The sequence below is a fragment of the Setaria viridis genome, chromosome 9 (assembly GCF_005286985.2).
Source record: "Setaria viridis chromosome 9, Setaria_viridis_v4.0, whole genome shotgun sequence".
NCBI lineage: Eukaryota > Viridiplantae > Streptophyta > Magnoliopsida > Poales > Poaceae > Setaria > Setaria viridis.
The window spans coordinates 31992614-32014828 of NC_048271.2; the positions used below are offsets into that span (position 1 = coordinate 31992614).

General features: G+C 43.6%; 2 protein-coding genes and 1 pseudogene across 2 annotated transcripts; 2 read left to right on the plus strand and 1 right to left on the minus strand.

The window, feature by feature from the left end:
* Positions 1 to 5474: 5474 nt before the first annotated feature.
* On the plus strand, positions 5475 to 7801 carry LOC117835079 (probable cinnamyl alcohol dehydrogenase 1; annotated as a pseudogene).
* A 3000-nt stretch (positions 7802 to 10801) lies between these two features.
* On the plus strand, positions 10802 to 15317 carry LOC117840621 (small GTPase LIP1). Its single transcript, XM_034721141.2, has 7 exons — positions 10802 to 11225; positions 12406 to 12497; positions 12578 to 12719; positions 13835 to 14139; positions 14316 to 14369; positions 14452 to 14576; positions 14756 to 15317. The coding sequence occupies exons 1-7, from the start codon at positions 11117 to 11119 to the stop codon at positions 14949 to 14951; spliced, it is 1023 nt and encodes a 340-aa protein (XP_034577032.1). The 5' UTR covers positions 10802 to 11116; the 3' UTR covers positions 14952 to 15317.
* Positions 15318 to 15888: 571 nt separating this feature from the next.
* LOC117835534 (disease resistance protein RGA2) lies at positions 15889 to 17355 on the minus strand. Its single transcript, XM_034714891.1, has one exon. The coding sequence runs from the start codon at positions 17353 to 17355 to the stop codon at positions 15889 to 15891; it is 1467 nt and encodes a 488-aa protein (XP_034570782.1).
* Between the last annotated feature and the right edge of the window lie 4860 nt (positions 17356 to 22215).

Below are 22215 nucleotides of genomic sequence, written 5' to 3' on the forward strand. Positions count from 1 at the left end.
TTGTAATACCAACCGGGATAAAATGGGGTCTTTATCCCGGTTGGTGTTTCCAACCGGGATAAAAGGGTCCCCTACGTGTGGCTGGGGCAGAACTAAATTCTTCGGACCCTTTTATCCCGGTTTGTAGTACCAACCGAGATAAAAGGAGGTCTTTTATCCCGGTTGGTGTTTCCAACCGGGATAAAAGGATCCCCACGAGTTAGTATAAAAGGATTGGATCCCCTATACAGTTAGATGTGGTGTGTAGGTGGGATGGCAAGGAAGCTACGCGCGAAGCTTGAGGTCGTGGGTTCGAATCCCACGAACCGCGCACGCGCATATTTCGCGTGAAAATCGCGTGTGCATGTGGGGAGGCCTCCCTGGGACTCCCCGGGAATTTATTTATTTTTAAAAGGGGTCATGTATCGCACCTGGCGTGGCAGCTCATTTAGTCCCGATTGAGGGATCCGGGATAAAAGACACCTCCTTTTGTCCCGATTGCTTTATCCCGGATAGTTTTTCGAGAGATTTGCACCTTTCCAACCGGGACTAATACTCAGTTTTCTACCGGTGCTAATTTCGCGATCGGAATCCTTACTGCCTGTAACTAATCGGTTTGGGACCGATAAAAAACTATATATTTTCATACTTGCTTATAGCCAGTGCTTACTCTGAAAATTTTCACAATCAATACTAGCCACGAACCAACTATGATGTTAATTTTTTTCAAAAAAAATTCATATCATAAAAATAACAAAACTTTGCTAATAGCCAATTGCTCCAAGATTATTTTTTGGTGCTCACCTGGCCCTCTCTTGCGCCTCATAATCACACTAGCTACAGTCATCGTTAACTGATTATTTTTGCCCTTTTGATCATTATTGGCTGATGGGAATTTATAGAAGTCAACTGAATATTCGTATCAGCTCAACTTTCTAAATTTATCAAGATTGAAGAAGCTTCATCTGTAAAGGCATTTGTCAAATATTTGCAAACTTTGACTTGGCAAATCACCAGTTAACATACAGGTTAATTAGTAATTAACTATTTTTTTCGAAAGAACGAAGTGCGTGTTTCATTGATATAGAAGAAAATACAAAACTACAGCACTGGGAGGCCATAGGCAGAAAAAGAAAAATAAAAGGAAAATAGAAAGACTCGCCCAGTTGGATTTGGACATCAACGCGGGTCACCACTCAACTCAAAAAATGCCACACCCGACCGGTTGGATTGGAACGTCAATGCGGCCTCCTCACTCCACTCACCACGACAGCACCCACCAACATTCACTCTCATATATGTGCCGAAACCTCCAGGCCTGGCCCTGTGTCGACAGGGAACCCAGACTGCACCGCACCGAGAAGACCACCGCCATGTGGGACCCTCTGCCGTAGTACCACTGCAACACCACACTCCACCTGACGGAGTGATACCACCGAATCCGGACCTCTCGCAGGCTGCCTCGCAGACGCCACCAAGATAACACAACGCACGGGAGCCTTGCCGCATCTGCCATTGGACTTCACCTCGCTCTCGTCGCCTCAAAGAAACACCGCGCGCGGGAGCCTTGCCTCACCCACCATGGTACTCTACGTGTTGTCACCACCTCGCCCATCATGGTACTCCATGTCACAGATCCATTTCTTTTATCACTGTCAGAGTGGTGAGCAATGCTGCCCTATTCCACGAGATCTCCATCGATCAACCAAGCCACCACCGCAGATCGATTTCACCTCGTTGCTTCACCCACGCAAAAGCCTTCGCCATTAAGTCAGCAAACCAGAGAAGTCACTTGCGCCGCCTTTTGATGATGTACTGCATCGGGTAGCCCAGCCAAGCTAATCAACCTGCAAGCCTAGTTGTCCCATGATGCCGTTGCCGCAAGCGCTGTCTTCCGACACAGTCCCACGCCGCTCTGACTGTTGCCAAGCAACATCAGCCGTCGTGGTTCGCTGCAAGCAACCAAGCCGACAACCATGCGACAACCCAAACCGCTGCTATACCTGCGATCACGTCCACATGGCCTCAGCAACACCCGTCCAGCTTTCCACGCAGCTGGAATGCCGCCACCGGCTGCGGCCACCCCTGACCAATGGACCAGCAATATCATGAACCGAGACGGGTCTCTAAAAATGATACCTCCAAGGAGGGCATGACGCTAATGGTGCCACCGTAGCTGGTCCAGGGTCTAGACAGGGTTTCACCCAGAGGACCCCTGCAGCAGGGTTGTAGCTCAGAGATGACGCCCCCAATAGGAAGAACGACGCCCTAGGGCGCCGCCGTCGTCTCCACTAGCAAACGCCAGTGAGGGTTTTCGCCCGAAGCATCCCAACCCCTCGCTTCACGCTCACAGCTTGGCACTCCCAAACTACAATCACGGCAGCCCATCTAGGGCGGCGTCGCTGCTGTACATCCACGCACCACGCCACCGTACCTCCACCTCCGCTTGCTCGCCGCTGTGTCTCCACGCAGCACACCGAACCCCCACACCTCACAGCCTCCTCCACGCCACGTGAGCCCCCACAAGAGCTTAGCCGCCTTCCTCTCTCGACGCTGCCTTTGCAGCTCCTTGAACCGAGGATAGGTGGCCCGACGACGCCTTCAGCCCAACCTTGGTGCCGCCAACGTGCCCCTGCGCTAGGTGTCCGTGCCGCGCTTCCATGGCGTCGCTGGCACAAGGCCACCCCACCCGCGGCACCACGCCGCCATCGTTGAAGGCACAGATGTGCCGTGTCCTGGCCTGTCACTCACCCTACTTGGCCACCATCGCGCAGCCACGCGCCGGACTGGCCGCCATCCATCCGCCACCACTGGCCGGTCCGCTCCTTCCCCCGCGTGGCACTACCTCGTCTTCGTGCCTGGGGCCGACCTCCTTGACCCACTCCGCTCGAACCTTCGCAGGCACACCCACCTCCGGTCTGGCACACCGCCGCCACTACACATGCCGCACCCCACCACGCTGCCTCAGCCTTCGCAACACTGCTGCCCAGGGGGGTGAAGCACCATCGCGCCTCGCTCGCACCCCACCTGCTATCGCTGCCGCTGTCCGTAGCACCGCGTCCAGGGCGGCCGCCATCCCGCCGTTGCACTGGCACGGGCCACGCATGCGCCGGCTACCGCCTCGCACAGATCCGGCCCCGGGGGCACTAGCCCGGGACGCCGCCGCCACCTCCATGGCCTGGCGCCACCACACCTTAGACCTACGTAGGCCCCCCGTCCGGTGAGAGAGGCCCCGCCGCCGCCTTCCTAGCAGGCACTTGGGCTTCTGGTGCACTGCTCTAGTGGCCGCGAGGTGGGGAGGAGGCCTGGAGGGAGGGTGGCGGCGGATGGGGGTGCCGCCCGAGTCACCTGAGAGACGACGCGAGGCCGGGAGGTGCTGCGTGAGGTTAGTAATTAACTATAGAGATTCAGGGCACCACAAACGTGCTTATTGTCAAAAATTCATATGTAACAAACAGTTTAAGATATGTCCACCAAGCAAGACAACCACCGTCTTGAATCACCGGATATGGCGGACAATGCAGCACCTCAATGGTCCGTCGAAGAATTTTCCTTTATGAATAGCAAAAGTATACATTTTCTCAAGCAAGCAATGGAAAAAATAGCTTTAATTTAGCTCAAACAAGATTCACTGCATCTTTTCCCTGTTGTTCTTTAATTCGGTACAAAGTGATGCATAATTTCTTTCAGCCTTGTACGTGTATAAGTGATAAGTTACTAAAACATGATCTTCTTGTAAAATTTGAACTATAAACAGTGGCATGCATGTTCGAAACTGCAACAAGCGCGCACTTTGTCCTCTACAATTTTTTTGAGTCTTGAAGGTTCTAAAACACCAATGCTCCTGAGAGTTACCAGTTATCCTTCCAAGCTGGGCTGTTTTGAACTCCTACATTAGAAATTTACTCAAAACAGAGTATCCTAAGTATCCCAAATGAGAGTAATTGGTCAAATTTCATAGTTTTATAGCTTCTCTAAATTCTCAAAAAGATGATAGAAAATTTAGGTATGGACAGTATGAACAAACTTTTAAATTTATAGATCCGATACAAGTACATCTAGGCTGTCAATCAGTGTTCTCTGTGAATACCATCATGTAAATAAAAAGGAAAAATAATATCATTCGCAATATGTTGGAGGTCAGGCAAAGAAACAATGACATAACAAGTATGCCTACCTTCACAGCTGCATTTAGTTTCCATTTTCGCCTGCATTTTTTGTTGGATTTTATATGGCATTGGCCCATGAATAAATCTAAAATTTCAAATAAATTTGAAAGGCCATTGTATGGCAAGAGGATTCATTTCAAACAAAAAATGTATGGCAAAAGGATGGTGGAAATGATGGAACCTTTGGTAAGGATTTCCAGCAGCCACAAAGACGCTATACAAGTCACCGCCGATCTGCACTCCGACAAGTGCGTGGACGTGCCTGCTCTGTTTGTCCCCCGGCCGTCTCGCTTGCGTGGTGGTGGTGGGGCCGTGAAGCTGAGCCTGAACCTGCACTGGTCCGCGCGGATGGAGAGTGGTCAGATGCGAGGACCCAAGTCCTGATCCCATTGGCTGAAGGCGCGAATGAAAGGATTGACGCAAGCGCTGATGCGCCGCCGGCCGCTCAGTCAACTGTTTAATCAGCAAGAACTCCTAGTTCACCGGAAGATCCAAAAGTCAGAAGTCTCTGATCCAGTCCAGCGGCCGCAGATTCTTCCTCCCTATAGAAGCAGCTCATCGCAGTCGGGTGCTCTCCGCATCCCGGCGAAGGCGAGTCGGCGAACGCGCTACCCTGCCGCCTGTGCATCGAGGAGAGTTGCGGAACCTGCCGGTGCCGAAGGTGCCGGGTTCTTTGCTCCCTTGTAACGCTTCGATTATCTTGTCTCCACGGATCCTCTCTAGCAGACTATCATCTGGATGGTTCAAGGCCAAAATTTTGGCTACGCTAAAGAAATTCTGGCGCTTGCACGAGCTGCCCAGGCAGCCAAATCCCATGCCCGATTTGCATCCCTTGCACGAAACTTCTAATTCGATTTGAAAATTGTATTCCTTCCAAGGAATGAACAAATCAAGAACCATATGAGCTATCATTTGTCATTATTATTTTGACACGTGGGACTAACATGTTGTACCGATGAATAAAGATGTTTTTTTCGTCTTGCTGGCATTCTAGCAGGGGTCTAACCCAAACATGTTGTACATGGCGAAATTTGGCAGAAGGAGTGAATTTTGCATTCAGAAGGTGCAAACTAAACAGCTCCTACTCCTTACCAATGCACCAAAATGGACCTTTTGCATTCATCAGGAGTGGGGGGAAATAGTTTGAAAATTTCTTGAGGTTTTAAACTGCTGCAGAAAGAAGAGGGAGAATGAATTAACAGTTGGTGTATAGGTGGTGTATGTTTCACTGCGATAAGTGCCATGAAATTTTTCCCTGCGTCTGTTAGCTCTGAGTCCTTCCCTGTTTACTGACTTGGCTTGAATCGATTCTGCAGTACGGTTCACATGGCCTCTGAATCAGGGGATGGCAACTGCAATGCTTGGGCAGCAAGATATCCTTCTGGAGTTCTCTCACCCTACAAGTTTAACCGCAGGTGGCTTCCTCCTCCTGATTTTGTGAAAAATGTCAGCATCATTTTGATTACTCTGAATGCATCGTCTTTATTTCCATCCTACTTAGACTCCATGGAATCTCTTATGGACAGAATTGTTTAATGCCTTTATATGTACGTTATGTTTGGTTTTCCATGTGTTTCATGCCTGTTTTAAAATGAGCATGTCAAGTGCGGAACAAGTAGTGCAGCTTTTTATGCTTGTGGCATGTCAAACTAAAGCATGAATAGATCATTACTACGAGGCCGTTGATGAAAATTTTAGGTCTGACGAGATTGCAGAATTTTGAGTGCAAATAGCAACACGTTTGCCTTTTGTGCAGTTTGTTCAGTGGTTCAATTTTCATAACATCTCCTTATGTGAGCTACTACTGCATAATTTTCAGATCAGTGCAAAGCAGTGATGTTTCATTGAAGATCACACACTGCGGAGTCTGTTATGCTGTTATTTGGACACGAAATAAGCACAATAATTCAAAATATCCTTTGTTTCCTGGGTAAGCTTTTCAGATCAATATATACATCATAGTCAGGATTGCTGATGAACTGTTTCTCCTTGTCTAAAATGGTGTTTGTACTATATATTTGTCAATACTATTAATTTGTGCAGGCATGAGATAGCTGGAGTCGTAACTGAGGTTGGTTCAGATGTCAAAGGCTTTAAAGTGGGTGACCATGTAGGTGTTCGAACCTATGTGAACTCATGCCAGGATTGTGAAAATTGCAATAACTCTCTAGAGAACCACTGCCCACAATCAGTTTTTTACTTTCAATTGCACTGATACAGATGGCACTATCACAAAGGGAGGTTACTCCACTCACATTGTAGTCCATGAAAGGTATGACAGTATACTTTAATTGGATTTTTGGTATTGATAAATCTAAATTTAGAGATGAAAACAGGCTCCAATGTTATTTTATTCCATTGTAATTTCCTTTGCCTATTTGAAGATGCTTTCTAATTTCTTATGGGAGGTGAGTAAAATTTGTGTCATTATCGCTGTGCAACCATTTTCATGAAAATCAATACGATGAAAGAATAATATATGTGTCCATATAAGTAATATTATTTGACATCTTGATGCTGGTTTCGATACAACTTTTTTGAATAGAAAGAACATTTTCTGTTGATTGACGGACATTTCAGGTACTGCTTCAAAATACCAGATGGCTACCCTTTGGCAAAGGCAGCACCACTTCTATGTGCTGGAATCACTGTGTATACTCCAATGGTGCAACACAACATGGGGGTCATTGGACTCGGTGGGCTGGGTCATATGGCAGTGAAATTTGGTAAAGCCTTTTGTCTTAAGGTCACTGTTTTCAGCACAAGTGAATCAAAGGAGATGAAGCCATCAACATCCTTGGAGCAGATAATTTTGTTATATCATTAAACACACAGCAGATGGAGGTACTGGACATTGCATAGTTTAATGTACCTAATATGCCACTTATTTTTCTTTATAAGGATCACATGATTTTGTATTAGTACCAAAACTACGAGAAAGTTTGGTGTGGCAAACATCTTTTCTTTTTTTGGGGGGAAGCATTTTTATTATGTCTTATTTTATTTCTAAAGGTACAAGCATATCAAATTATTTGCACAAGAAAAGAACAGATCAGTAGACCACTGCCTTTCTCATTGTTTTGCTACTTGATTCTGATCCAGATGTCCAGTTCTGCATATGACCATGGATAGTTTTCTTATGCTGAGAATGGAGATATTTTGCTAAATAGTGCCTGTTCCACTTTATCGATTGCTGACTGTACTATATATGTCATCTCCTGCTTTTACAGTCCCTGAAAAGCTCTCTGCACTTCATAGTTTGACACTGATTCCAGTGATCATCCATTTGATCCATATCTCTCACTCCTTAAAGTTGGTGGTGTGATGGCATTAGTGAGCTTTCCAAGTGAGATCAAAATACATCCTGCAAGCCTTAATCTTGGTAATTCTCTGCTGTGAAACTCTTGTTGTGAAGAGAAGCACAAGTCATTTAGATTTAACCTGAACTGTTTTTTACGTGCATGGACCTTGTCTGGTAGTATTGTTGGAGGTACAAAGGACATCCAAGAAATGGTTAACTTCTGTGCAGCAAACAAAATCTATCCAGAGATTGAGATCATCAAGATGGATTATATCAACGAGGCTCTCATGAGGCTTCTTATTGAGATGTTAAATACCACTTTGTAATCGACATCTAGAGCTCTTTCAAGTAGCATGTCTCATTCTCACGCGATCGTCTTAATTTTGTTGATGTATAAGAGCCAGCACAAATCTTGGAGTCATGATAGAAGAACTAAATGTAAATTAATGCTGCATTACACATTTGCATTATTCGTTCCTAGCTAGTGTGCTGTGCGGATGGCTGCATCCCTCCCATGTATGGTTAGCGTTGTCAACTCTACATAAATAACGTATTTGCAGCTATGCTTTGTGTGATAATATTGTAGCTTCTATAGCAATATCAATAGACATCGCCATTTCCATCAAAAACTATATCATCATCATCTAAATACATGGGAATACAGCCGAGCACCATATGGACAGAACTTTATTTTCTATGGAAATTAGTACAAAATGTTCTGAAAGCAGTAGATGTACTTCTGTAACTATTCTTCTTACATGTGTTGTCTTCCATTTTTCTCTCATCTGAGAAACAAAATATAAAAATTTTAATTGATGATAAACCAAAACAAGAAGTCAATTCAAGTTTTCAGCACAATTCCTTCTTGGACAGGTAAGTAATAAAGTAAAAAGAATCTAGGTTCGGAAAAAGATTCCCCTCAGCTTTATTTTCAATTATAGATTTGGCATAGAGCAAACATAATATATTAGTTATATCATGTTGATATAATCCAGCAATTTAGTGAATCTGGGGGGATGAACTCCCTCCATCCCATAAAAACATATCATTCTAGGATTCAAATTTTGTCCAACAAAACTCATCATTCTAGCTTTATAGGAAACATGACCGGCCTCTAAATTATTATATACTTCCATCCCTGCCCTAGTCTACCTGGGCTCCCTCATCTAACAATTCTAATATCCAAGCAGCATGCATGCATAGGGTGATTAATAAAACATTTCCTCTTAATTACCTCAGCAAAGAAAACAGAATCACATAACTAACCAGCAAATGGACATCAGTTCATGTCTCTTATAGCAAATTTTACCATTTTAAAGTTCCTAGAGTGATATATTTTTTCAAACAAAGTTAGTGCACTTATACAATGTCGGTGCAATTTTTGCGCTGGATATGAGACCAAGAATGATCAAGTTGAGCACAAATATTATTTTCAATCAATATGTACTATGGCATGTCCATCAAATCCTTAGGGATATGCGTGCATATAAAGAGGGATCCAACGCACATAGTAAAAAGTTAGTACTAAAAAAGAGTATCTAAGTCCACTTCCCAATGCATCAAACAACATAGGATTCGAAGGATCCTACCAAGAGTCATGAAAAATTTGATATATGCTACCCAATTATTTGTTAGGATAATCCCAATCTATGTCACTTCCTCCAAAGTTTCCATGCCATATGAAGTATGATACAACTCTCTTAACACATAGTATCAAGCGATTATTTCTTAGAGTTCCAAGAAAATTAACCATTGGATAATGTTATGCCTATGCTAGTTGACCCAAAGCAAGTATAATATATGAAACAATGCCACCACAAATATGTGCCCAAGTTGTATCTCCATGATGATTTAGTCGTTCCTTCACTCCTTATTAATTTGCTGCCAGGTCAGCGGAAAACTGTATCTAGCACCTATAATTATTAATTTGCATGATTCTATCCTCCATTGGGATTATCGAGTAACATTGCTCACATGGGAGTTCTTGTAAAGTCTATGGATTGCTTGGCATCTCTCAAGGACATCCTGGTGTGTTCCATAACTTCCAAAGGTTTTTTCTCTAAATAAAAAACTTCCAAAGGTTTAGAAGGCATCCTTTTACAAGCTCAATGCCGAATTTGGTTTTGCTGCAGTAAGAAATTTGAAGATATAGGTGTCATCATAAATAGTTTAAGTGTTGGACATGCCAAAAAATTGGGAACGACATGGGACCATTGGTAGAACATTATTTTTCACCTTCGTACTAAAAACCAAAACTAGTTATGGGAGTGTTTATTCGGTACTCTTAAGGATGCTCTTAGCTTATCTTTACTCTTCAAATCATATATTCCTATATAAACAACCATATGGCTCAAGCAGTACATCGACAATTATATCACTATACCAAAAAAGATCAATATCAACGAGATGTTCCAAATAGTGGAACTTATATTCTCCACAACCAGATACAAGCCCATGAACAACATTATCGAGGGAGGCTTTGGTATGCTATTGTGAAATAAAAAAATAATTTAGAATTAATAAAGCTAGAAAATAATTGGGTTTATAATAAGGTTTAATTAATTTTGTTTGGACGGATCCTAAAAATATCGCATAGGAAGACATAACAATAAGATCTCTAAAAGGAGGCCATCATGGGCATCAATGGATTCCTTAAGCATGCTAGCTAGTGAGTTGGTGATGTGTCATAATACCATGCTCAATCATATTGTACAATTTATGTTAGCTAGATATCATTCTTCTTCACCATAAAAGAAAAATTTCTTTTGATAAATATCAATTACCTGAAACTAAATCATCAAAGAGTATCATTCAGATTTATAGCCATAGATCTAGTTTGATGACTACAACCTACGAATGGATCATGCACTCTACGAGGGTGTGTTGGCGATTCGTCGGAGCTTCGAGATCAAGTTGTTTGAAAAATGACAAAATTAGTAGCTATTATGGTGATCTATGGAGCTACGATTGTTGTAGATTTAGGTGGCCACTAATGAGGAAAGAGAGCATCTTGTAACGATGGCGAGCTACACATGTGAAAAGAGAGTATATATACATTAGTTCTTTCATATATATTTGCAAGAAGCACGAGCAAAGTCTCCGGAAGAACATCTGCATCAAGACTCTTGAACAATAGTTGCACTTGCAGTTGGGTCACTAACATGTGGGTCTGGATTCACACATAATCTAATTGTATAAAACAGTAATGAAGAAAATTCTTTTCCCTTTCCAGTATTTGGGCAGCTCCTCCCCCATCAGGTGGAAGTGGTTGCTCGGTACTACTGTTATCTGCAGTGGTGGGTCACTGACACGTGGGATCGTGTCCATGCGTTGGTGACTCAAAAACAATGCCAACTACTGCAGAAAAACTTTTTCCCATCGGGCGGCCGCGAACTGCAGCAGCGGCAAGCACTCTCCCACCGGCACGGCAGCCGACCGACCAACCAACCTACTCGCCGGCAGCGGCGAACCTGCGGATCCCTTCCCTTTCCCTCCCACGGGACCCTCCCCTCTGGTGGTGGCTGCTGTTCCCCGCCTCGGATCCTTTCCGTTCCCCGCTCCCTGATGCGGCCCGGGCCGCCGCCGCCGCCTCCGGATCCGCTGATCTAGCTGCTGCTATTGCTGTCCCTGCTTGGTTGGGTTCAGGAGGAAGAGGAGGGAGTGGGAGATGATGTTCTGGAGGGACGGCGGCGGGAGCGGGAGCGGGAGCGGGCGGGACTCCCTCAGCGGCGGGCCGCCCTGCGGCCAGGTGCGCGTCCTCGTCGTCGGCGACTCAGGTCAGTCAGTCTGTCCCCATCCGGATTAGCAGTAGCGAATCTTGCGTCGTTCGTCTTTGCACAGGCTCGGCTTAGTGGGATTTAACTTTAGTGCGGCTGGATTATAGGATCAGGGGCCAATCAAGAATTGGCACTCTGATTAAGGGGAATTCACGGATGCGTTCATGCAGTTTTCAGTGCATCTGGTGACTTCTTGGTTGCGATTTGACTCGATTATTCTCACCTCCACACCAAATGGTGGCATGTTCTGTGGATTATTCTGGTTTACTTATGAGCAAAGCTTGTAGCTAGCATATGCAACCCAAAAATAATGGCCACATTCACTATTCGGGCTAAAATCAAGAAAAGTAAATGGTGTCATGCTGTGCTTTGGAACAGGGCAATGCTTGCGTCCGGAGATTGTAAAGTATGTGCGCTTGTGATGACTTTACCAGCATAATTCACCAAACCTTTATCATATAGCTATGAGATTTGAAAACTACCCACTATCTCTTTTTAGCACATCTTGGATCATGATAATTTGTAACATAAGATCAGTTTGTGTGGAGTGTAGCTACCCCTGCTTATTAACCTTCCAATGCATTCAACAGCCTAATTTTAACAATTCATTTCAGTCCATCTTTTTTTTGCTTCCCTTCAACATTATATTAATAATTTCATGTCATTTCAATGGAAACTGTTTATTGGACTTTAATGCCTTTTTCCTTGTTAGCCTTTTCATCCTTAAAAATAGCATCCTTTTATAGCAGATATTCCATCATGCCAAACATAATTTCTGCTTGAATCTCTAAGAAAATGCTAAATTCTTGGTAATGGATCTGGTTTCTCATTCTCCTTTTGATAACACTTTGCAACCAAAATAAATGAAATCGTCTAGGGAATTGAGAGCCATATATGCTACTTCATTACTGTCTGAAACAAGGTACAAATTCTGGTTCATTCCTTGTCCTTGCTCTCCAAATAAAATTCATTGCACAAATCTTTGATCTGGTGCCATTAATGATGGAGAACCGGATCTTTGTTCATTATATTACAACTTGCTGTATAACCACATTTTTGGTAGACCATTGAAGTACCACACAAATATATTCTCTGTGTCCTATTGAATATGTTGTAGACTATACCAGTTATTTTTGGTTGGGAGTCTGGGAGATGACCCATCATCCTAAATTTTTGACAGGTGTGGGCAAATCTTCATTGGTGCATCTCTTATTAAATGGTTCTGCAGTTGCTCGACCAGCCCAAACAATTGGATGTGCAGTTGGTGTTAAAGTAAGTAATCCTGTGGCTAACTTAGTTTTTTTTAAATTTCAAATATATTCTCATATAAACTTTAATTCCCATAATTACAGCATATTACTTACAGCAGCCCAGGGAGTTCATCTAATAGCATCAAGGCTGATGCTGAAAGAAACTTCTTTGTTGAGCTTTGGGATGTTTCAGGACATGAGCGCTACAAAGAGTGCCGTTCACTCTTTTATTCACAAATAAATGGTAGGTGTATTTGATATTTTGCCCTGTAAATATAGTAATCTAATGCTGCATCTTTGCAGAAGTCGTTACTTTTTCTCCACATCTAGTTTAGTTGTGTAATCTGTTCCAATATCCCTTTTCAATGTGATTTCATCTTCTCAGCTACCAAACTTTGCTTGTAGAAGTATAGGGAAGGGGAAAACCCATAGAACCCATAAGTCATGACCTTACTTCTTGCATTTCTTGTACGGACCCTGTTACTGTTTGCTAAATCAGCATGAAACTACCTGATGTGGCATGGCCGCAAGTTGAAACCATTGGTCCAGTTTTACCCAACTCCATTCAATTGGTGGTTCCACGCTGCAGCTTTAATTGATGTGAAAGATGGTTTTGTACTTTTGTTATGATTTGGTATGATTTAGTGCTGGAGTGGAGAGGGAAGCTTGGCAACGGATGAGTGTAATGCCTTTAGATCTTAGTGGATAGCGAAATGGAGGACGTGATCACCCAAATAACAAGGAGTTTTTTGACAATGATCAACCTAAAACTCCTGCGGCAGCCTTATAGTTCAGGCACCTAACAACCTAACTGAAAATTCTTATCCATGGTTTCAACCAACTCCTATCTGCTAACAAACCTGAAACCTTTAAGAAACTAACAAACTACTCCCTCCGTCCCAAATTAGTATTCGTTTTGGTTTTTCTAGATGCATAAATTTTGCTATGTATCCAGACATAATATATATCTAATATATCTAGATACATAATAAAAGCTGTGTACCTAGAAATGCCAAAATGAATAGTAATTTGGGACGGAGGGAGTAATGCCTTATTGCCTAAGCTGATTGTACAGCACCTTAGCCACTTATGTAGCTGCCTGCTAGATGCCACAATAGGTTTATTGTTAGAATAATGTACAAGACCTGGTTTTGTGCCTTAATTGACCGAGAGACATTGCATGTGTTTGGGTTATTAACCCTGTATGCAGGATGCAGTGGTTCATTAACCCTGTATGAAACTTTCTTGTGTTACACATTCTTAGATTACTGGCACTGAATAATTATAAATAATGCAGTCTAAACTTTTTGTAAGCATGTAGTTTAAAGATTCTTAACCTTTTCTGAGATTATCTATCAGGTGTCATCTTTGTTTATGACCTCTCTCAGAGGAAGACAAAAACAAATTTGAACAAATGGGCAGTGGAGGTTGCTGAATCTGGGACCTTTTCAGCTCCTCTTGGGTCTGGTGGTCCAGGTGGCCTTCCAGTTCCTTACCTAGTGATTGCTAACAAAGTGGATATTGCTCCAAGAGATGGTAGAAGAGTGAGCAGTGGGAATCTTGTTGATGTTGCTCGTCAATGGGTTGAAAAACAAGGCCTACTTCCACCAAGTGATGAACTTCCTCTCGCTGATAGCTTCCCTGGCAATTCTGGTCTGCTCACGGTAAAGCTTTTTTATAAACATTATTTTCTGTTTGATGTCTTACACTTTAATTTAACATAGTGTGGTGGTCCATAGGTTGTCAGACACGTGAAAAAAAAGAAGACTTATCGTTTTCTCATTGATTATGTATGCGACTTTTGGAATTTTTAAATGACTGGCTTGACCTTTAAATACAGGCTGCAAAAGAGGCAAGATATGATAAAGAAGCTCTGATCAAGTTTTTCCGCATGGTTTGTGCAAAATATTTTTTTCTTTGATTAGTGATTCTCATTATCTTATTATTTATTAACACTATTGATGTACATCATTCAGTTGATAAGGAGAAGGTATTTTTCGAATGAGCTTCCTGCCCTGAGCCCATGGTCACTCACTTCCAGAGAGGATACCATCCTTCCTGTAGAAACTGTGAATGATGATGACCTGTTCCAAAGAAAAAGGTGAGTCTCTCTATATGTTGCTGACACATGCATCAGTGTTTGGAGGAATAAACATTCTCATTGTGATTTTTTCATCTGAAATTTTTCATGGAAACTGGATATGTGTGTGGACATGACCTGTATTTTGATTAGTATAGCAGTATCTTGTTGACACATTCGTTTCCTAACTTTTTTTGCAGCTACGGGAGTCAGAGCTACAAATACAATGGGGTTGCTCCACTGCCTGCACAGCGAAACCTAACTCCACCCCCCACACTCTATCCACAGCAGCCAATGTCATCTTCATCAGAGAACTACAGATATCACAGATTCTCCTCTTCATCAATTCCTGATTCAGGCGGTGGTAGACCAAGCCGAGCAGACATCAATATATGATGACCTGGGTCTTTAGCCATTACCACCTGGAACGTGGAAAAGAACATGACGCCTGGGTTTTTTGAATCCCAGCCTTTTGATCTTTTTGAGTTGTTCATCTGTCTTGATTGTAAGATGTCATGTTTCCAGGGCCCTCTTTTTAACATAATATTTGTGGGATCACTAGTGATAAATTCTTTTATTCATCACTGTATATCTTTGAATTTTGTGTATGAGTTCAATAGTCATTTTAGAGTTACAGAATGGTGTACAGTAATATTCTGTAATAGCAATTTGAATCAATCTGTTTCGCCCTGTGGGGCACTGCAACTGTGTATGTACCGGCATGCCTTTATATTGAACTTTTAGTCTGGAGCCTTTTCCTCAGATTATGATGTTCAAGCACATATGTCATTGATAGAACACTACTCTCAGGCAGTCAGGGGTCTTTGATTTAGATATCTGGATACTATCAGAACATGTCATGTCGAAGTTTACTTGGTAGTTTGGATTAAAGCATATTCATTCTCATCTTGACCAGTTCGTATGCAGTCGATCGTCATGCGGACTTTCATCAGCTGATGGATGTGTTGCATTGACACTGTAATTTATAAGAAGAAAATCAATTTTGGAAACATAAACAAATGCTGATACAAGAAAATTTTTATTTTTCGTTTGAGATGGGGACACACGGTGCGTACATTCATTATAAGATGCTGCTAGAAATAAAAGGGCACAATCTCATTTACACGGCAGAGATGTGTGGCGTCACATTAGAGCTCATCATCTTGAATGGAAAATGGAGTAGCGTGATCATGGAACGCTACTTCCTTTGAATCTCGGACACAAAAATTACAAGAAATCATTTTCTTGACTTCTGGCATTACTTATACAAAGCTACTTTGGTTGACTACACTGCCAGGCCAAATGCTAAATTACATACAAGGTTGTTATCAGGTTACTTATCTAATCGTTTGCGCTTCTTGCCAGCTGATGCTGTATGATGCTGAGAGATCGGCTCCTCATCACAGCACGTAGCAAAGTTTACAAACCTTTTGTAAGGGGGTATCCGCGATTCCCACGAGACTAGTTCAAACTCCTCCCTCGGCAGAATAGCTGAGCCAGCAATCAGATCTCCAACCATCACCTTCGGCAATTCAGTTTTGGAATCGTCAACTTCAGTATGAGGAGGCATTAGGCGAAATGTAGCAGATGATGGCAATGCCCATGATGATGATGCAAGTCTGGTTATGTCTATAGGATGATCTTGGTCCATAAGGTTCTTTGGATGCTCACGAAACACCGAGAAGCTCTTCCGCACCACATTCCTATAATTTTTAAATATGCTGATCCAGAAGTGAACATTTTGATTTTTCCTCATCATATCAGCACATACGTTTGCTGTGATGAGTGACCCTCCCAAAGCTACCGCTAGATCTTCAGCTATAACTGCCAACTGAGGGTGTTCTTCAGGGTTTGTACCTCCAAATGCAAGAACCTTAAAGAGGTAGCTATACTCCTCATGGGACAAGGCATCAAGACGAACCGGCTTTACCGTCCCAAACCTCGATAATTTTGCAATCTTACTTATGATTATGATCTTGCTTCCTCTTCCCATCTGCTTTACTGATGAATAGAACTTCAACCAATCCTCTTCATCCACATCTGTGGTAAACTCAACCATTACCAAGGACCTCACTGGTCCTACTTCACGCGCTATTCTCCAGATGTTTTCACCCCTGACATGCAAGATTGATGAGAATTTTGACCTGACTTTCTCATTATTGCACACATGTGCAACTAGGGTTTTCTTGCCCACTCTACTACCCCCTATGATTGGGAGAACGGCCGGAGCGAAAGGAGGGATATTTTCTTGCTGCAAGATATTGATGACCAGCTGCTTTTCGACATGACGACCAAACATGAAGTTATCGATGTAAACATATGAGTCATAGGGTCTACGGAACATGCGCTCGCATCCCCCAAGAAGTAGCACAAACTCTTTCATATTAGAAACAGTTGATTCAAGATTATCCAATGTAATTCGAAGCCCATGAATATTGTGAGTGCAATTCTTTGTACAAAGCTGTTTAATGCAAGTGGTGAAGGACAATTCATTGATATTGGAACTGCTAACCTCACTTTCATCAGCGTTTGAGCTGCAGAGAGTCCTATACTTGATGGTGTCCAGAACGTGGTAGCCTTGGTACATGACCTCCACAAGCTTCTTCAGCTGAAGTAGCATCTTTGAGTTGGTGATATATCGCACCTCAGCCTCCTCGACGATCATATGGGCTCTAATCAGTAGATCTTGCAGCCTTTTCATCTTGTCCTCTAACTGCTCTTCACTTTTGTACTTGCTGATCAAGAAGGACATCAATCGGTTAATCAGGTCACCTGCAACTGCAGATACAACCATCTCCATCTTAATCTTCTTTTTCTGTGCTTATGTCGTCTTACAGAGGTCGCTCAAGTCTGAGCACTTATATCCTCAGAACTGGCGTGTTCCATGGACAACAACAGAAGCTAAGGTTGCAGACTTGAAGTCAATGAAAGCGACATGTTGGAAGATGAGCTGCCACGTAACCTGCTAACCGTAGTTGTTTCTCGAGTGGCCAGCACATTACACCTTCAATTTGTTTTGCAGTATGTAATGAAGAAAACAAAGCCGAACCTTTTTGTGAGATACTGAACAAGAAGTGTAAAAGGTTGGTGCTAATTAATTATTGACCTCTACTCTTCTAATGATTCGACCTAGAGGTTTTCAAAGTCCAGAAAAAGAATACCAAGCATGATAGAAACAGGGATGTGCCCAAACCTAAGCCAATTCAACAATTACCAAATAGTTACAAATTGACAGAGTTAACTAACCATGCTAATATTTAATAATAAAAATTGACACAATAGCTAGAAAGTTAGAATTAATAATTGGGAGCAGGTAGCTGCTTGCAGAACACAAGAGTTCTTTTGAACTTTAGCGACAGTAATAGTCTAACAGACAACAGATACCAGGATAAGACTTTCGTTAAAACATCTTGTGAGTTTACTTGAAATTGTGTTAGAGAAAGAGTATAGAATTGGTAATGCACTGGCCTTCCACGTCAAAAGCCAACAACTTCTTCTGCACGTCTCCTACCTAGTAACTATCGTTTTTGTCCTTATGAGTATTGTGGACACGTATGTCCAAGCAAGTCTGTTCTTCTCGTGAATACTGACATTTCTTTTTCGTGAACAGAAGAATAGAATAACAAAACCTATCATCAAAAAGTCCTTTTCAAAAGGGTATTTCAGTATTTTGATTAAGTCGTATCGTTGAATGTAAAGCATTGGACTGATACTGTTGGTGGAAATCATACTACTGGTACCTTGAAGAGGTACCTGAACTTCTCTTATGACGGTCGATGAACAAAAATAGGATTTTTAAGTTTGCTTGTTAAGATGATCTCCTTACCTATTCTGACCAAAGTTTTCTTCCCAACAGCAATGCATGATGAGCGACCTAAGTATAAGCAAATGTCATATTTTTCGTATCTATGGTTGTAGCAGTTTAATTGAATTATTGCTGAGCTACTATCAATGGAATTTTTAGATGCTAAACCACTACAACCTTCCTGAAATATACATGCATGTATATTCTCGTACATAGTAATCCCTTTCCTCTAATTAAGAGTTTGAAACATCACTTTGTAGAGATACAGTGCAAGGAAAAATAAAAGAACTTTATCATGTCTGGCTCTTCGATACGACCAAATAACAATTTTCTTCCGCCTATTATGAAAAGCGCGAAATGATAAATATTATTGGCTGAAGTGAATAGCTCTTCACCATTAATGCTTAAAGTGGAATGGTTGGTTGGTTGGCTTGTTGACTTACACGGAAAAGTGAACCACCAATTAAATGGAGATGTTGATGAATTAGCCCAGCTGCAGAAATGGGTTAAATATATACCTTGCCCTTTTACATTACATCCTTTGCTTCCTGTCAGTTTTCACCTAAATGGTCGGATTCTTTCCCATAAACACTCCTCTTCTACTTGTTTCCTCCACACAGTATTTGTCGTTAATTTATTTTTTATCCACCGACAAGGGGTTCAAATTTGGTTCAAATAATGGATTTCAAATATTAAAAAGGCATTACTACCGAGTTGAGGGATATGGGTACCCCATAGGTCTCCACCGACTAGGATGCTAGCCGGACCTGACAAGTAGGCCCGCCCGACCAGGGCGTGCGGGCCAAGGACATGAAGTTACTTGGAGTACACGATAAAACAACTAGACTGTCCAAATCTACCCGGATATTGTGGGACACGTATTGTAGTCTGACTTAGAATACCTTCAATGTAAAGATCAAGTAGATTAGATTCAAACCAACTTGTAACTCTTGATCGTCAGACTATATAAGGCGGCCAAGGGAGCCCTTGGGGGCAACTCATCTCGACTCATACCAAGCAATACGATTCACGCATACAGGACGTAGGGTATTACTCTTCGGAGGCCTGAACCTGTCTAAAACCCTTGTGTCCCTTCATGTTCTCGTGATAACCTTCGAGTTCTTATCTTGCAATTGCCCTCACCTACAAATCAACCACCTGGGTAACCCCCTGGTGGACTACTGGGCTCATAACTCCGACAGTTGGCGCGCTAGGTAGGGGAGGTTGCGAGATCCACTTTTGTGACCTTGATGGCATCCTGTCCCGGTGTTGTTTTCCTGAGAGCACGAAGGACTTCCTTGAGAACCCGGTCCAGATTCAATTCGGGCCATGCCGGCGGACTCTGTTCCAACCTCTCTCTCCGTCAACTCGGTGACTTCCACCAACTCGACGCGCAGCTCCAACTCGGTGTCCAGCTCCAACTTGGTTTCTGTCGAACCTGTTCTGATGGAACAGATTCTCCACCCAAGAATCATCATGCCACTTGCCCAGCAAGTCGGTGAACTCTCCCTGTATGAGAGGGTTCCAGATCTAGTTGTTGGCGCCCGCTCACCCATGCCCTTCGACTTTATCGTGGGGTTAGATCGCATTAGCAGCACTATCATTGAGTGCATAGAGCTGTCTGAGGCAACACTGCGTGATTCAAGGTCGGCGCAGGGTCTATCCCGTGGCCCCTTCGATCTACAAAACTCGCCTCCGAGTACTCCACCATGCTCGACCAAGTTTGCCAAATCCAATCTAGAGACCCATCCAACCCCACCCAGTCTCAGGATTGTGGTGAATTTCAGGTGCCTCACATTGTCCTGATGCTAAACCCTTATGGAAGCGACAATGAGAGAAACTCTTCTACACCAAATCGTGAAGCTTTCGTTGTCTCCATTGATGAGCCACCTTACGATGGCGAGACAGAATCTCAAGAAGAAGGCCGTAACGCCAGGAACTAAAATCACATAGCACGGCGCCAACAAGAGTAAGTCGGCGCCCAGCAGCAACCTGCTGCTAACGCAGATGCAGCAGGTGATCAGCGCCCATAGCCGCACAACGACCGAGACAACACTGACCAGTGTGGTGCTCGGGAGTGATGCAGGCACTCCGCGGGCGCCCGCAATCTATTCGCCAACCTCGAGCAAGCAGGCCACAACGTCTTCACTAGACCCCAGGCTAACCTGGGGGTTGCTGTTGCCAAGCTAGAAAATCTTTCGGACTTAGACCAAGTTCGATGAGCCAAAGCAAGACTTCAAGCCGCCAATGCTCAAATCAAGGCACAACTCAACGACTGACGTACACATACTCGGTCCACATCCTCCAAACATTCTTGGAGCCTGTCTGGGCACAGCAGATCCAATCGCCGTCGAGGCGAACGTGCGGGTGGTCGGTTAGACCCAATTCGTGAAGAAGTGGAGCAAAATGTTGTCCAGCCTCCCAATCTACCGGCCATCAACAATGTCATCCCACCGGTAAACAATGTCATCCCACCTGCCAACAATGCCAACCCACCGGTCAACAACGTTAACCCACCGACCAACAACGCCAACCCGCATGTTAACAATGCTCGTCAGCAAGACAATAACGACAACTGACTGCGCGGTGGGAGAGGCAATGATGGAGACCAAGGCCGACCAAAACGAGATCTTTGTGAGGAGCTGCGTGAGCTTCGTTAGAACCATGACATACGTGTTGACCTAAACAATCGTCACAATGGGTGCGATGAATATGAGATCCGTCACTGCGCTGAGTATGATCGTGACTATGGCGCTCCTATACCCAACCGCAACGCAGTGCGTGATGACAGATGTCACCAAGAAGATGAGATGAGCCGCCGCACCGACTACAACAGAGCATATGGCGCCCCTGGAAGCACCCATGACCCACCCAGGCGCGATTACGACTACGAGGATGCATATAACCCGCCCAAGCATGAGTACAAGTATGAAGACGCCTACAATCCACCCAGGCGCGAGTATGACTATGAAGATGCCTACTACCCACCTAGACGCAACTATGGTGGACAAGTTCCTCCTGACCAGTATTACCATAACGATGATTATGATGATGACATGGCAATAGATGGTTTTGCTGCTTTCACACCGCGCCTCAGGGCTGTTGTCTGGCCATCCACATTCAAGCCGACCATCAATGAAAAATATGACGGCCGCTCTGACCGTACTATAAGACAGTTGTGATTGCAGCCAATGGCACCTACGATCAGATGGCCGCCTATTTCTCAGTGGTGATGGGCCCTGCTCCACTTCTGTGGCTAGAGAACCTTCCTCTGAATAGCATCAACAGTTGGGGTCAACTCTCTAAGGCTTTCACTCAGAATTATCAGGCCACCTACAGCCGACCTGGCAATTGGGAAAAACTCAGCTAAGTCTGCTAGATAATAGGCGAGCCACTTCAAGAATACGCCAATCGCTTTTTCGAGAATCGTAACAGGCTTGCTGGCATTGATGATCGTGATATCATTTCGTATTTTCGCTCGGTCTGATGAACCAAAGGATGTTTGAGAAGCTGTATGAGGCAAAACCAAAGATGGTAAGACAGATGATGGAAGTTGTCAATGCTCAAGCCGACCTCGAGGAAGCGTCAAATGTTCAATTCCAGAGACACCTCCAGGTTGATGATTACAATCAGCCAATCCATGATTAACCCCGAGCACGTCCGGAGCATCGATTATGAAAAAAGGCCTCAAAGGTCTACGCTGCTAATGGCGACCCGACCAGGCAGAGCACTTTGAATAGGGAAGAATTTGATGGAACCCTCAACGGCCCATGCCCCTTCCACAAGGATGCACGTCATACTCTACGAGATTGTGGCTTTGAAAAAAGAGCTCGGCGCCCCGGTGGAATACAATCG

Bases quoted from the DNA above. Each gene is read 5' to 3' on its own strand.
- LOC117835534 (XM_034714891.1), bottom strand. From the start codon at position 17,355: ATGGAGATGGTTGTATCTGCAGTTGCAGGTGACCTGATTAACCGATTG.
- LOC117840621 (XM_034721141.2), top strand. From the start codon at position 11,117: ATGATGTTCTGGAGGGACGGCGGCGGGAGCGGGAGCGGGAGCGGGCGG. The intron at 12,498-12,577 runs GTAAGTAATCCT...CCATAATTACAG, and splicing joins GATGTGCAGTTGGTGTTAAA to CATATTACTTACAGCAGCCC. The intron at 12,720-13,834 runs GTAGGTGTATTT...ATTATCTATCAG, and splicing joins CTTTTATTCACAAATAAATG to GTGTCATCTTTGTTTATGAC.